Raw genomic sequence first — 17,349 nt, forward strand, 5'->3', positions numbered from 1 at the left:
GTTTTATTTATCTATTTCATCGATTACAATTACCGATACGATGTCTCTTCTCGCCCTAGCGATAACGATAAGTCAGTGCTGACCGAACCGTAAATAGACTGACAAGAAATTTCTAACAATTCTAACCGTGTTTGTCATAAGTCATCTCACACAAATAATTGTTATGACGTTATTCTCAGTTAATTTTCAATAGTATTGTGAAATAGAATCATCATTGATCATTGTAAATAGTCATTTCTATATATCAGCATGTGGAAAGGGCTCAGGTTAACCCAAACTCAGTTATCAAAATTGCAGTTCAATGGCCATAAAATTCAACCAGTCGGCGTTGCGGCACTGGATTCCGTTCTGAACCAGTGGTACAGATTTTGTCAGAAACCTCCTAAGGGCTTTGAAAAATATTTCCAACCTGGAACAAGTCAAAAGCAGCAGAAAAAGCCAGACAAAGATGACAGCCCAGCGCCGTCAAAAAGCTCACCCCCGCCATCCAGACCAAGCTCATCAAGGGATGATAAATGGAATATGAACATGTTTTCAAACACAGGCCCTGGTAGTGGTGGCGGTCGCGGCTCCTACGAAGGTGGCGACAAGGAAAAATGGATGATGTTTGGTGCAATGGGTGTCGTAACCTTACTCGCCTCGATAGCTTACTTCGAACTTAGATATAGAGAAATAAGTTGGAGAGACTTCGTTAATCAGTATCTCAATAAAGGACTTGTGGAAAAGCTGGAAGTGATTAATAAAAAATGGGTGAGAGTGAAGTTACAATCAGGAGCAGCACTCGAGAACAAGGTTATCTGGTTTGCTATTGGCAGTGTGGATTCCTTTGAGAGAAACTTGGAAAACGCACAAATTGAAATGAATGTTGATCCACCAAATTTTATTTCTGTGATTTATAAGACCGAAGTGGAAGCATCTAGTTTAACTGGCATGTTGCCTACTCTGCTCATAATTGGGTTCTTAATTTACATGATGCGCCGCTCGGCCGACATGATGGGTCGTGGAGGCCGCAAAGGTGGTGGCCTCTTTGGAGGAGTGATGGAGTCAACTGCTAAACTAATAAATCCAACTGACATTGGTGTAAAGTTCCAAGATGTTGCTGGGTGTGAGGAAGCCAAGATTGAGATAATGGAGTTTGTAAATTTTCTCAAGAACCCTCAGCAGTACCTAGATTTGGGAGCCAAGATACCCAAAGGTGCTCTGCTCACTGGGCCCCCAGGAACTGGTAAAACTCTACTGGCTAAAGCAACTGCTGGGGAAGCAAATGTCCCATTCATCACAGTTTCTGGATCTGAGTTCCTGGAGATGTTTGTTGGTGTTGGTCCTTCCAGAGTTAGAGACATGTTTTCAATGGCTCGTAAACATGCCCCCTGCATTTTATTCATTGATGAAATAGATGCAGTTGGTAGAAAGCGGGGTGGACGCAGCTTTGGAGGCCATTCAGAACAGGAGAACACTCTTAACCAACTGCTAGTGGAAATGGATGGGTTCAACACTACCACTAATGTTGTTGTTCTAGCAGCCACCAACAGGGTAGACATCCTTGATAAAGCCTTGTTGCGACCAGGCAGATTTGACAGACAAATATTTGTACCAGCACCTGATATTAAGGGCAGAGCCTCCATTTTCAAAGTACATCTCCAACCATTAAAGACTACCATAAACAAGGAGAATCTAGCACGAAAAATGGCTGCATTAACTCCAGGTAAATCTAGTGTTAAAATTTTAGTTGTACCTTTGTAGATATATATTATTTAATGTAGATATTTACTTTAATGCCATGGTAAAGACTGCCTCGAATTTTCTTCCCAGTAGTTACCATCAAAATATTGTAGAGCTCAATACTAATAAAACAGTAGAAATAGTATAGTATAAATATAGAATGCTGTAATAGATAATTATAAGTTGATTAGTGTTTCAGTGAATTGCTTTAAAAGTGATCAAAAATATCAAAACCGTGAAGAGTTTTGGTGACACTGGATCGCCATGACGGACTCCTCTTCCTATTTTAATTTCTTCGCCCTCTCTGTCCAACTTAATTTTGGCCTTGCTGTTTTCATAGACGTTTTTTAGGATTCTGGTGTACTTGATTTCAACTCCTTGGTTTATTAGGGCTTGCCAGATTTTGTCATGTTTAAGTGAGTCGAAGGCTATAATCCACAATACAGCAGTAAAGAGTGATATTGAAATCCTTTGCTTTTTCAAAGAGTTGTTTCACTACATATATATGGTCCAAGAGTTGAATATCCGGTCCTAAATCCTGCTTGTTCCCTCGGCTGACTTTCGTCTAGGATCTTGGTCATTCTATTGAGGATAATTTTGGTGAAGATTTTGTATATATTTGACATCAGGCTAATAGGTAGTTGTTAATGTTGTTTTTGTCACCTTTTTTGTGTAGTAGTGTGATTGTCGAAGTAGTCCATTGATTGGGAATTTTTTCACTTTGTAGCACATCATTTAATATGTTGGTGAGAGGTGGTACAAGGATATCTATGTTAACAGTCAGAAATTCGTTGCTAATACCATCCGCTCCGGGGGGGGGGGGCCTTATCTCTTCTTTGTGTTTTTATTGCTTTTTTCACTTCTGCAGGTAATATGTCTGGCACCACGCTTCCACCTGTTATGTCTGTGGTGTGGTTGCTATCCTTCTTTGTGTATAAATCTCTGAAAAAAGATGTCGCTATAGAGATAATTTCTGGACGACTGGTTTTGCATTTTCCTGTTTTATCTGAGATATTGGGTATCCAGTCTATTTTTTCCAATAACTGTTTTTTCACTTTTTTAGTCCCGCCTGTTCTTTCAATGCAATTTTCCAGAAGTGGGGGTAATAACGTTAATTATACAAATGAACAAGCAAATCAGACAAAGACCGACTATTTTTTAAACACTTAAGGCAGTTTACTGAAACAGTAATCATAATCAACCTTAAAACTATTAACTAATTAAACTGACTTTTAATTAATTATTGATTAAAGCACTTTTGATACAAACGGTATAAATAATACTGTTTTATCAGTATTGCATGCTAACCACATTTTGGTAACTACTGGGAAAAAAATACGCACCTTTTACTAGTGGTAACTACTGGGGCAAAAAATCCCAGTAGCTACTACCAACTTGGTTTTAACTGGTGGGAATAACCCAAAATTTGTAGTATTGCTTGCACATGTCTCTGCTTAGTACAGTCTCCGTCAGATATATCGGAGCGACTGAGGTGGTCAAGAATAACTGAACATGCACTTTAACGCCTTGACAATAGAGGCGTGTTCAGATATATCAGGATCACCCTGAAGGACTATCAACAGAGTTGCAGAGTTTAAAATTGATCAATAGATTTATATATTTTTTCCAGGTTTTACTGGTGCAGACATAGCAAATGTGTGCAATGAGGCTGCCCTGATAGCTGCCAGAGAGCTGGCTCACAACATCACACTGAAGAACTTTGAACAAGCCATTGAGAGAGTGGTGGCTGGAATGGAAAAGAAATCTAATGTACTACAGCCAGAAGAAAGAAAGATTGTTGCATACCATGAGGCAGGGCATGCTGTTGCCGGCTGGTTCCTGCAGCATGCAGACCCTTTGCTCAAGGTCTCTATCATTCCAAGGGGAAAGGGTCTTGGGTATGCCCAGTATTTGCCGAAAGAGCAGTACCTTTACAGCAAGGAACAACTGTTTGACAGGATGTGCATGACTCTTGGTGGAAGAGTTAGTGAAGAGCTGTTCTTTGGCAGAATTACCACAGGAGCACAAGATGACTTAAAAAAGATAACTCAGAGTGCCTATGCCCAAATAGTTCACTATGGCATGAACCCTAAAGTTGGTAATGTATCATTTGAAATGCCACAACCTGGTGAAATGGTCATAGATAAGCCCTATTCAGAGAAAACAGCTGAACTCATTGATGGTGAAGTCAGAGTATTAATTGATTCAGCACATAAGCACACAACAACCTTATTGACTAAGCATAAGGAGAACATCATAAAAGTTGCAGAAAGGTTGCTAAAGCAAGAGATTTTGAGTAGAGATGATATGATTGAGTTACTCGGACCTAGACCTTTCCCAGAAAAGAGCACCTATGAAGAGTTTGTTGAAGGCACAGGATCTTTAGACGAGGACACCACATTGCCAGAGGGACTTAAAGATTGGAACAAAGATAAACCAACTGTACCAGCCCCAGAAAGTATAAAAGAATCCAAAACGAGTACTAGTACGGCCACTAGTCCAAGTAAAAACTAGGGTGTGATTAATGATTATAATAGTAGATTGTTGAATTGTTAGTCAGTTTTATGTGAAATAAATATTTTAACTACCTTTAAGACTTAAAGCTTTTTTTTGTTTACAGTCTTTGAGATTGTTTTAGCTTTATTTGTTGTAGATGAGTGAAGTAAAATCTGGAATTAAATCGGAAGTATACAGTTTCCAAAACTGGTTAAAATTTACTCTAAACTTCTACACAAGCCACATGGGTGCCATGGGTTAATTTGAATTTATTGCATTTATTTGGCAGTTAATGGAACCACTGACTGATACAAGTAGGTATTATACATAATAACGGTATTACACTACTAACTTCAAATGTAACTGTACGCCATTATAGCAAATTATAGGAAGATCCAAGTAATCTTATGACTTATGTCTCGATCCATGATCCCGCAAGTTTAGTAAACCATTTTCTATTTTTGATCATTTACTTATTTATTACGCTTTTAAGAATTTTACAGGCATGTAAGCACGTATAAAGTAAATATAAATTCCAGTCTATTGTTGTTTCACTTCCGTCCCTAAAACTAACGATACTTCGTGGAGTGAAGTCTGAACCAATGATTTAGCCCTCTGAGCGATTTATATTAGTTTTCTCCTATTGGATTGTTACATCTACTTAATACGAAGTTAGAGGGGGATACTAAGAAGGAAGGGTACCCAACTGTCCGACTCCGATTTGATTCATTTTGATATATGTTATAGAGTAGTCTAAAATAACGGACACGTATTTTTTTTTTAGCTGCCCAAACTCAACCTGTTAGGAGAAAATGGCCTTCAAAGTACTAAAAAGTTACTAAATCTTCTAACTCCTACAGAAAGTGATGCTCAAGCAACTTGCTAGTTAATGGCTGGTTTGAGTATATTTTGAAAGCAGCAAAAAATAATGAGCACGTGTTTTGTTATATCTGCTTAAACTCAAGTTTTCCTAAAAAAATACCTGTCTTTATGTGTAACTTTAGCGATAAGATATTATAAAACATCGAATGTCGATTTTTTTAGGAAAAAATGAGTTTTAGCCGATATAACAAAACACGTGCTCATTATGTTTTGCTGCTTTCAAACATATACTCAAACCAGCCATTAAGTAGCAAGTTGCTTGAGCATCACTTTCTATAGGACTTATAGGAGTTAGAAGAATTAGTAAGTTTTTAGTACTTTGAAGGCCATGTTCTCCTAACAGGTTGAGTTTGGGCAGCTAAAAAAAATACGTGTCCGTTATTTTAGACTACTCTATAACATATATCAAAATGAATCAAATCGGAGTCGGACAGTTGGGTACCCTTCCTTGTAAGATGGGCCTTACAGGCACTAAGAATGGTGTTAGTTCAATGGTGTCACTCACGAATTCAAGCCAATCGTGCAGTCTAACGCAACCAGCTGCGACCAATCGCGCGCGTGATGCGAACTCATCAACCAATCGCGTTGTGGCGTTAGACTGCACGATTGGCTGGAATTCGTGTGCGTGACACCGCTATCTGGCCCCATTCCACGGACTTATAAGATTATCCGGATAGGGTACATTGGCCAAAAAGTGTGTCCACATGAGAAGTCAAGGTGGGCCGTTGCATCTCTTTCTAATTAGGGTGACCATGAGTTATATGTATCTGGGATATTTCATATTAGGATAACGTGGAATATATAGTCTGGCCAAGATCTTTTCTCATTCGTGCATAGTCAGAGATAATCTTACCGTCTTTTTGCTGTGCTAGTATTATGGCCCCTGAAAAGGGATGGATATAGTTTATTCTCTTCTGTAAAACGCTTCACAAAATCTTACTTAATTTAGTCGTCCTAAAAGCTACTGATAGGCGTACCGATAGGTAGACCGCGACCATGATCATTCGTGAGGAAGGTGGTCCGCCGTAACTTCTGTCAAGAAGACAGGTATGTGTAAGAGAGAGACAGATTTGCTGACAGGACCAGGATCGCGGTCCGCTCCGCCCGTTTATCAATGGTGCGTAATAGACATCAGAGAAACATATTATCTTTTTCTTACGATAGTATTATGGAGCTTGTTAGAGTCGAGCCTACCGCGAACGCCGAAGTTCGCAAATTGCGAGCATCTTTCTCTGTCACTCTTAACTCCTTTATATCTCCATGTATATATTATTAACTAATATAAACGGGACTTAACCGCGTATTCAGTTTTATGTTTACGTCCGACGTTCCGAGGACGCCGTTGTCCCCGTGGTCTCGAAGAAGACTGGCTAAAGTTGAGATCAACATCTTCTAGCCGCGCGAGTTTTACGAACTACTCGCACTTGGTCCCTTGTTTATTGACTTGAACATTTTGCGCACTAGGGATGTTACTCTGTCGACACACAACACTAACGATATCCAATTTTTCGACTGTCGATATTCATTCTCGCTTACTCGTACACATACTAATAAATGGGGGCCTACCGCAAAAACCGAATTTCGCAAATTACGGGGATCTTTGTCTTGTACTCTCACTAAGACGTCATAAGAGTGACAGAGAAAAACGCCCGCAATTAATGAACTTCGATTTACGCGGTTATAGGCTAGCCCTGGATTCCATGTGGATGAGATTTATATTTTAGGTGTTACGATGCCGAACATGTGTTTAAAAAAAAAAATTAATAAATGGCGGCCGTTAGCCGCCACTGTGGAACTCAAAAATGGTCACGATTTTTCATTTGTAGTTTGCCTCTTTCGCACTCATGGTATTTTCATATGCGTGATGGCTTACGTTTTGCACACTAACTATCTTTAACTCTTTATCGTATATCTGTGATTGCAACTAGTTTTCAAATTTGCCGCCTTTTTCTGCTGACGGAAATGTGTGTCCAACTTATATCGAATCGATTAAGTATATATGAATAGTTAATAAAACCGTTTCAGTATTAAAATATACCCAATGTAATGTAATAAATGTAAGTCTGAAATGTTTAAGGACTTTGGATTTCAATTATGGCAATTAATTATTCTATAATAGCTATCATTCCACCAATTTAATCATGCCGAAATATAGACATACCTAATTAGATAAACTTACTTAAGTACTTAATAAGAATTGTGTAAAACTGATTCACATCGTGCCGACATCATGGTCACCCTCACCCTAATGAGTTTGACAATTATCGTCTTGTATTTTTATTGTAAAATTGAATGATTCTGGTTCACCTGTGAAATTATATACCACAATCAGCAAAACTTTCACTTCTACAACCTGTTACACAACATTGTTTACCCATTTTTTAAATATTTCGCAATTAAATGCTGAGCCCCACCATTCACGTATTTTGGAAATATCTCGAAAATATGTCATCAAGTTGGGGATACCAATTAATCTTCAAAGTTTCTACAATGTCTACCACATTCAAATTAATGTTTTTTTTTTTGTTGTGTACATGCTTGGTTTAATCAGTTAATAACATTGACATCATAATTATTAAATTTACAAATTACTTAAAAGTTTTGAGAACCGCACTCTGTGTGTAGCAGTAAAATAGTATAAGAAATTATTTAATTTCAGTAGTATATTGATATAAATACTACCACAATGGTATATTTTTAACATTGGCAACACGTGCGAGTGAGACACCGCGCCCCACTTTTGCTATCTCAAGTGGACCGTTTTCTCTAGTCAGGTAAGAACACCTTTCTGCCTCAGTGATAAGGTTCAATTTACTATAACAAAACCGGCCAAGAGCATGTCGGGCCACGCTCAGTATAGGGTTCCGTAGTTACTCTTCCGTCACAATAAGCTAAACTGGAGCTTAAAGTATAGTAAATTGTTAACCAAGGGATGAAACGGTACCTTTCACCCGAGTTAAACAAATAGGCAAATTTGCATAATCAGTACCTAATTAAAGTAAGTCTTTTTACTATGAAGGGAAAACTTTTTGCGATAACTCAAAAACAGCTAAATTTATCATGTCCGCTATAGTTTTCATTTAATGTCTTTCTTAAGCTCTACTTCCACGATTTTTTTCATATTTTTTGGACCTATGGTTCAAAAGCTAGAGGGGGGGGACACATTTTTTTTTTCTTTCGGAGCGATTATCTACGAATATATTCACTTTATCAAAAAATGTTTCTTGAAAACCTCTATTAGTTTTGAAAGACCTTTCCAACGATACCCCACACTCTAGGGTTGAAGCGAAAAAAAAATCTCACCCCCACTTTACGTGTAGGGGAGGTACCCTAAAAAAAATTAAATTTTTAGATTTTATTGTACGACTTTGTCGGGTTTATTGATTTATATATCCATGCCAAATTTCAGCTTTCTAGTACTAACGACCACGGAGCAAAGCCTCGGACAGACAGACAGCCAGACGGACATGGCGAAACTATAAGGGTTCCTAGTTGACTACGGAACCCTAAAAAAAGTTAGAGTGTGGTCCACTTTATATCTCCATGCTTAAGTAAGTGGCGTCATCTATTAACAAAGTTAGTGAAACGAACAGGATATGTTTACAGAACTTTGATCTTGCATCAGTGAGAGTCAGAATGGCGGGTGTATCTAAATAAAATTAAATGAAAACCATACCATATTTTTGTACCTAATTTGTACTATTTAGTACCTCCTTTAAAAAAAAATTGTACCTCACGCTACTTAAAGTTATCACCAAATAAAACCGGCCAAGAGCATGTCGGGCCACGCTCAGTGCAGGGTTCCGTAGTTAATCTTCCGTCACAATAAGCTAAACTGGAGCTTAAAGTATAGTAAATTGTTAACCAAGGGATGAAACGGTACCTTTCACCCGATTTAAACAAATAGGCAAATTTGCATAATCAGTACCTAATTAAAGTAAGTCTTTATACTATGAAGGGGAAACTTTTTGCGATAACTCAAAAACAGCTAAACTAATCATGTCCGCTGTAGTTTTCATTTAATGTATTTCTTAAGCTCTACTTCCACGATTTTTTTGACTTATGGTTCAAAAGTTAGAGGGGGGGGGACACATTTTTTTTTCTTCCGGAGCGATTATCTCTGAATATATTCACTTTATAAAAAAATGTTTGTTGAAGACCCCTATTAGTTTTGAAAGACCTTTCCAACGATACCCCACACTGTAGGGTTTCAGCAAAAAAAAAAATTCACTCCCAATTTACGTGTAGGGGAGGTACCCTAAAAAAAAAAAATTTTTTAGATATTATTGTACGACTTTGTCGGCTTTATTGATTTATATATCCATGCCAAATTTCAGCTTTCTAGCACTAACGACAACGGAGCAAAGCCTCGGACAGACAGACAGACGGACATGGCGAAACTATAAGGGTTCCTAGTTGACTACGGAACCCTAAAAACAGTACACCCGCCATCCTGACAATCAGAATGGCGGGTGTACTTTATTACGCTATGTTCCCGTGGTTATTGATACATTCTATAAAAGCCAAATTTTTGTACCTTCATATTCAGTTATAATACGAGTCATTTTATTTCTGGTTTCCAAGTTTTACTCATTTTATATTTTGCTTGCTATTACAATTTTGCAGGCGTTATAATTTTTCAAGTTATCGATTTCATTTTTAAGAAAAAACGCTAAGGTACAATTATTTTTATTACGCCAGGATTTAGTACCTTTAATGTTTAATCTGTTAAGTTCAAATAACTCAGTAAATCATGTCTTAAAAAAGGCTAGGCGCCAATTCAAAGAAATTCTCGTTAAAAAAATCATTTTTAAGACATGATTTTCTGAGTTATTTGAACTTAACAGATTAAACATTAAAGGTACTAAATCCTGGTGTAATTTTTTTGGCTTTTATAGAATTTATCAATAACCACGGGAACATAGCGTAATAAAGTACACCCGCCATTCTGTCAGGATGGCGGGTGTACTGTTTTTTGACTTTACGTACCGTAAGGTACATTTTTTTTAATGGAGGTACTAAATAGTACAAATTAGGTACAAAAATATGGTATGCTTTTCAATTATTTTTATTTAGGTAAACCCGCCAATGACTTTCACTTGTATTATTTTCGGTCCTCTTTTGTCACGTTCTTCCCGCTTGTGTGGAGTTAGTGAAAGCGACACCAAAGGTACCAATGCCAGAATCCCGTTTAGGAACAGCTAGGAAAATTAATAATAATGAAAAGGGGAAGAAGGTGCAGTTTAAATAATTCACCACAATTTCGAGTACCAATATATTTAATTGGCAACTGGCTAAAATCAAAATTTACATTGCCTCCCTCTCCAAGTACCTAATTACTGATGATGCTGTACATAAAAATCGGAGGAACAACTTTAACAAAAAAAAAACAGGGTTATATTAAAATTATAATATGAAAATATTATTCAAATATTGACTGAAAATACATCCAGCCTTTATCTGTTTATTTAAATATTTACTACATTACATACTTTATACATCACCAATTTCTTAAGTAAATTCAGTTTTTGTACAATATAAAAAGAATCTTATATTATCATCTATGTTTATTACACGCGAGAAGTGTATAACACGCCCGCTCGGCGCTTTATCCGAGAGACGGCTGTTAAGAGAAATCGTAACAAAATATTAAAATTATGGTAATTATTACGAGTAACTACACTATTTTTATGTTCAACATTTTATGTTAAAATTTTCAATTATCATCTATACTTATACTATCCTATCAATTAAATTTATAAATGATGAAAACATTTTTCTCATGATATCATTCAACAATAATCCATTAACAATTCACATTCCAATTGCTCATTTACTACCGAACTGAAAAAAAATTATACCTAATCTCAGTAACAATGCAAGGTCCGTATCAATTACAGTCTCTGATTTTTTCTCCTTTTGGTTTACGTCCGCGTTTCTTGCCGGAGGCGACACCCGCAAGCACCATGGCCTCTCGTTTCGCAAGGCACGACTTGCAGAACCAGTCCTCCGTCGCACCCGGCTCCTCCGTGATGCCTACGCACACCCAGTGGTACCAGCCATCGCAGCCGTCGCAGCCTATCATTGGTGAACCATTGTCGGGTCGTCCGCAAGCCGGGCAGACCCAGATTTTGTTCCCTTGCTCGTCCATGTAGAACGGCGTCGGTAACGGTCCGCTAGGCTTATCCATCGACACCGGCGGAGCAGGCGTCGCCTCCTCCGACGCAGAAGCTCCCTCGTCGTCGAGTTCCACATGACCCTTCTTTGACAATGGCTTGAACAGTATTCGCTTATACTTTGTGTGACTCGAGGGGGGCCGATTTTTCCGGGCGGGGGAGCTGCTGGATGGCGGAGGCGATCCCGGACCGTCTACTTCGCTCACGTGGTTGTGTTTCGATTGCTTCTGCTTCGGTGGTCCAGTCACGAGCGCCGATATTTGCGCAAGTTCCGGCGACCGACTATGTTCCCGCGAAACGGGCTCCTCTTTGAGAGGTGAGCTTTCTTCGTTCTCCTTTTTAACCACCGGTTTGATGTTTAGTTTGAAAATGTCGGGAGAGCTCGGCGGCATAGGTGAATTCGAGTTAGATGAATTGAGCTTTAGAGTCAGTTTAGGTACCAAGCCGTCGGCAGTCTTTTCTTTTTTCTTATCTTTCTTTTCTTTTTTAATTTTTTCTTTACCCTCCTGTCTCTCATCTTTATCCTTTTTCTTTTCGCTTTTATCCTTCATTTTGTCCTTTTTATCTTTCTTTTTCTTAATTTTGATACCATCTTTATCTTTCTTTTCTTTTTTATGTGACTTGTCCTTTTTCTTTTCTGATTTCTCCAAGGTTCGTTCTTGCGAAACCTCAGGCACAACACTGCTTGGTGTTTCTATTGGTCTTGGCCGCGGCTCCGGTTCCGGCGGCGGCGCGGGCGCCGGCACGGGTGAGGCAGCTCGCGCAGGCGGTGGGGGCTCTCTCGGCGGCTCTTGCCTCACCAGATCTACTTTAGGAGGATTTAACTCTATCGTAATATCAGGTTGTATAGGGGGCATTTTATACATATTAGACTTGTGTTCTTTATGTGATTTAGTTTTATGTTTTTGAAGAATATTTGGAATGGTTGGTGACTTGTGCTTATCGTGTCTCTCCTTGTCACGAGACATTGGAGACTTATGCGTACTTCTATCTTCGTCGTTGTCTACAGGTATTACTTCTAAGCTAGGACGTCGCAACATGGGAGGGATCTTACTCGAAGACGAACGCGAAGAGTGGGGGAAATTGCCCAAGGGCATGAGCGGGTTCATGCCAGGACCAAGAGCACCAGGCAGAAAACCAGGTCCAGGAATTAAACCTGGCCCTCCGCGACCTAAAAATGCGTTTTGTAATAATCCTGGGGGCGGCAGACCCCTTAAGGCAGGGTTATTAGCTAAAGCAAGAAAATCACCTCCAGGTATGAGGTTAGAGTTTGGTATTAACCCTGGGCCAGGCATCAAGCCCCTACCTGAGGGCATGGCTGGAAAGAATGGAAACCCAGAATGCATTTGTGGCAATTTTGAATCATTCTTTGGCCTACTTGATTTTGGTAATTTCATATTGCTTAATTTCATTTTCTGCTTCTCTGCTCTAGCCATTTCATATGCTAACTGCTGTTGTTGTTTCTTTATTAATTTTTCTTCTAGTTTTGCTGCTTTTTCAGCAGCCTTATCTTTTTTTTCTTTGTGTTTCTTCTCCTTTTTAGTAATTTTAGGACTGACACTAGCTACATCTTTGGGGTATGGTGCTTGAAGGGATTTATTAATTGATAAACCTGGACGCAGATCTAGAGGTGTAAATCTGTGACCCATTGGACTTGCTTCCATTGAATCATCATCAATGCTAATCACTTCATTAGCTCTAAGATCCATATCTTTAGACAAATCTAACGCACTACTATCATTATTGTTCACGATTGCATTTTCAGATTTAACCCTAACATTTTCATGGATAACACTTTCACTTGGGTTATCATGTGCAGAATTCTGCACCTTTGAGATCATACTTTCAGACTGTGTTTTTTCAGTAACAACCTCTGGAGCATTTTTATCTTCTTTAGATTTGTTCGATATTCTTTTAAAAATATTAATTTTTGATCTGTCTGGTTGGGACGCCAATTTTTCTTCCTCATTGATAACTTCTTTTTTTATTTCTACATCACGTAAGAAAGTATTTGATATTGGCTGTTTGTGGGTTGGCATAGTACTTGAAACAAGAGGTGATTTATGAATGGGTATTTTCCGTGGTACTGGAATTGCCTCTTCACCTGCTACAAAATGTTTGTTGACTACAGGTGGTGGTGGTGGTGGTAGAGAAATTTCAATTGGTTCCTCTTTTATGACTGGTCGAACAGAATCCAGAACAGGGGCAGGCATTGGTGGTGGCAGCAACGGTCTTGGGCTCGGGCTAGGAATAGGACTGTGCAGCAGAGGTGGCTTATGAGGCGGTGCCACTCTCGGCGCTGGCATTGTCACATGATTATGATGTGTTGGATGGACATCTTTACTTTTTATTGGGTATCCAGGAGGATACTTATCTGATTTACTACTATCTCTAGATTTACTACTCTCACCTTTATGAGTCTTGTCTTTCCTTTTACTTTTCATAATTTTTCCATTCAACTGTTTATTCTTCTTAGACTTTTTATCAGCTTTTTCCAGTGTTGGTGGTTTTGCAATATTTGAATGATGTGAGTTTGTTTTATTTTTGTCATAGTGTTTCTCTGAAATAACAGTTGGAGGTCTGGCTTCTGGAAGTTTACCTTCTCTAGCTGGAGATAGAAAGCCTGACATAGTCATCATGACACTGCTGATTTCTCTTGTCCGCTCTTCCTCATCCAACCGTAATCTTGGCCTTTTACTGTTAGGTAAAGAGACAGGGTCAATTGGTCTTTTGAAAATATCTTTAGACTTCTTTGGACTATCTGTGACTGATATTTCCGGGCTGGTACATGTTGTACTAGAAGTTTCAACTGTGTCAATACCATTTTGACGGATTTCAATGGTGTCTGCGACAATAGGGGTATCTCGTTCTTTTTCAGGGTACATAGGAGGAAGATGTTCATGAACATGCATTGGCCTAGTAACGACCTCATGACTGCCAGGTTTCAAAAAATTCAAATTAGAATCTTTTGGTCTCGGGAACTTCTCAACAGGGACTGGTGGTGGCACAGGTGGAACACTGCGCGTATACTCTGCTAATTCGGGCAAATGTACGTTTAGATCACGAAATACTAATCCTAAGTCATGTAAATTTGGTTCAGTCCTATTAAATTGCTCAGCATATCTGTTGGCTTGTGTCCCAAGTGTTTGGATGTACTTTTCAAGTACATGCATAAGAATATCGAGTGGCGTTGAGTTTATACCATTCCAACCAATAGTTTGGCATATTTGCGCAACATTCCTTCGCAGTATCTCACGGGCGTACGCCTCTGACATTATGACACCAACAAAGTTATCTGGAACAAGTTAAAATACCGGATTTAATAAAACAAATGGCACGTACGTAATCAACAACTAAATAAACTGCAGCATTTTTTGTTTTATATCACATATATTATCGTGTTACACACGGCAGAAGGCCTAAAACAGCAATTCTCAGGACTCCAGTACCTGCAAGTGTCTAGTAGTACAGAGATGAGATTGCGAATGGACGTAAACTTGAAGTTTGGGACACACATGTATGCAGTACTACAATCTTCAATAGTTACGGATAATTTATAAAAACACTTAAATGGATTACAAAGCAAAATAATGAAGTGTTTACGTAAAAACTTCTCAGCATTCTAAAAACACAGTACCCCGTGCGCCATGATTGCATTTTGGGTTGTCAATGTTTGGTGTTGCTAGTGCAAATTATAAAAATGGCGGTCTCATTACAATGCGTTCAGTGATGAAAAAAAATCTTTTCTTTAAGGCGCCTACACACCACCTTTGTTGTATATCAGCCCAACAGAGTGAGATGCAGCTATAGTTTGGATGAGAAAAGCTAAGTTTTTGACAAACGTAAACGGCATGATTTCGATTTTACATTTAACGTGGTTTTCAATCGATTACAATTACACAACAATACAATTGTCAAAATATAGGATCATAATTTATTATTATAATTTTGCTAATCAAATTTCAGAAATTAAGGGTTTAAATTACATTTATAGAGTCAGACCCAAATAGTCATGGCAGCGTATAGCATGGTCTAAGTTCTAGACCATGCTATAGGCTTATCAGTAGCTGACTTATATAGCACTACGTGCATAACGCATACATCTTAAACAAACGGCTACCAGAGTTACAAGTAAGATATTTATGGTAGATGTATCTATGCGTCCCCCCCCCCCTCCCCCCTAAATTGCATTATATGAACGATGTGATGAATTTATTTGCTGTCCACGGGTAAGTCTCAGTAGCTTAGTTGGCAGAGCGGTGGGCTGGCATCACAGAGTTGTGACGCTTGAGGCAGGTAATTTGTCCACTTGCAGCGAAAGCAACAATAGCGCGATTTGCTGGAATGCTTGGGGTCTTCTGGAAGGCGCATCTTTAAGCTTCTCAAGCCTCGCAACCTGAGCTTTTAATCCGCCATAATTTTTTTGACCGAAGCATTAGCGAAGGTCTCCGTTTTCGTATATCTGGATGTTTTCCTCTACAGGTCGCAATTCATGACCGATTCTCGTGAAATTTTGTGACCAGATTCTATGATTAAACAGATTTTTTTGTCGATCCAGTTTTGGATTTTTTTCAAAATGCGGAAATTGGCCGGACTTAAGCGCCAAAAACGTCTATAATACAAACACATTTTATATTTATATGAAGCTACGGCTACGGTACCTTAGTACATATTAGCTTCATATATATATATATATAAATATACATATATAAATATAGATCCACAAATCTTGCAACAAATCATATGCGATGTTTGATACTTTGCCAATGAAGTAGGTGTAACGATTTCTATCGATTGATCAAAATTCAAATGCCGTAATGTACTAAAAATCGCTGATCTGTGGAGCTCTAATGACCTCTCCAAACCAGGTATGTTGCGGATGCAGATTTTTTGACATTCACGGATGCGGATGCGAATGCGGATGTGACATTAGTTACATAAAAAACGACAAATTTTACATTTTAGTAATTTTTAATAAATAAAAAACTTAACTTTAGTATTTGAACAAGAAATATAGGTGCGCTATATTTAATGAACATTATCCGACTTTTCTGAATCTAGACGATTTTGTTATAGGTAAAATAACTAACAATAAATTAAAAAATAAATACATCATATGAAAAAAATACCTCGGAAGTCTTTTTTTCTTGCACCGCCACTTTACCGCTGAACAATACTGATCCGAGTGCATAGATTAATGATGTTTTTTTTGATGAAGTGATTGTACCTAAGTTCCTTCCGGTAATATGATAATACATTGACTTTTTTCACGATCATGTTTGTCTTGTTTAAAATAAGCTCAAATCGCAATTTGCGCAGGTTGGTTTTATTCACTCGAAACGAAACAGTCACAATAAAACTAATTATTCGCCATACACAACTTCAATTTTTAATTTAACAACACCCTGCGCCCTATAATCACATTACAATACTAAAGTCAAAATAAAACAAACTCTACATTTCTTGCCGCTGTCGGTCATAGGCTAAACGTCGATCGACGAATGACAAAAACGTAACGAGATTCAATTCAGTTCAATCCAATTTAATACATTTATTTTATGTAACCAAGACACATTCTATGACAAATTACCCCTTAGTTTTTTTAGTAGGTAGTAGCCTACCTACTACTACAGCAAGACTTAAATTTAAAACAAAAATTACACTGACTGATTCCTATTGCCTAATAACGATTTTTTTTCTTTTTTTATAAGCACTAAAAATATCTATTCAACAATAATTATGATACAGCAATTAATAATTTGAAAATAAAAATATATAGGGTAGTTTCAATTAACAATTAAAATAAAAAAATACGCTCATTAAAAATACTTAAGGACTAAAAATAAACATAACTATAAATAAAACTAAACCTAAACTAACCTATAAAAACTAGTCAAACAACCCACCCCGCTTCGCTCCCATCGCAAAGGTGCCCATCACGCTTGCTGCGTTTCCGCGTTGAACCGCGAGGGACAACCTTTGCACTAGGAACGACCCGGAGCGGGGTTCCAGATCCCTCTCCTGCAAGCGACGCCCCAGTTTCCCAAGAAAAGATTTCGCCTCCGCTCACCAG

The 17,349-nt window shown here is 38.2% G+C and overlaps 2 protein-coding genes across 3 annotated transcripts; one reads left to right on the forward strand and one right to left on the reverse strand.

Moving 5' to 3' along the window:
- Positions 1–140: 140 nt before the first annotated feature.
- LOC133534479 (AFG3-like protein 2) lies at positions 141–4,759 on the forward strand. The gene is made up of 2 exons (XM_061873630.1): positions 141–1,705; positions 3,353–4,759. The coding sequence occupies exons 1-2, from the start codon at positions 250–252 to the stop codon at positions 4,234–4,236; spliced, it is 2,340 nt and encodes a 779-aa protein (XP_061729614.1). The 5' UTR covers positions 141–249; the 3' UTR covers positions 4,237–4,759.
- A 5,602-nt stretch (positions 4,760–10,361) lies between these two features.
- On the reverse strand, positions 10,362–14,957 carry LOC133534477 (transcription initiation factor TFIID subunit 3-like). Of its 2 annotated transcripts, none has more exons than XM_061873626.1 (2): positions 14,880–14,957; positions 10,362–14,571 (listed from the first exon to the last, which is right to left on the reverse strand). In XM_061873626.1, the coding sequence occupies exon 2, from the start codon at positions 14,549–14,551 to the stop codon at positions 10,991–10,993; it is 3,561 nt and encodes a 1,186-aa protein (XP_061729610.1). In that variant the 5' UTR covers positions 14,552–14,571; positions 14,880–14,957; the 3' UTR covers positions 10,362–10,990. The 2 variants fall into 2 exon arrangements, with proteins under 2 accessions (XP_061729610.1, XP_061729609.1); XM_061873625.1 differs by lacking the exon at positions 14,880–14,957 and adding an exon at positions 14,726–14,873.
- Between the last annotated feature and the right edge of the window lie 2,392 nt (positions 14,958–17,349).

This window comes from Cydia pomonella, chromosome 2 (genome assembly GCF_033807575.1).
Source record: "Cydia pomonella isolate Wapato2018A chromosome 2, ilCydPomo1, whole genome shotgun sequence".
Taxonomy (NCBI): Eukaryota; Metazoa; Arthropoda; class Insecta; order Lepidoptera; family Tortricidae; genus Cydia; species Cydia pomonella.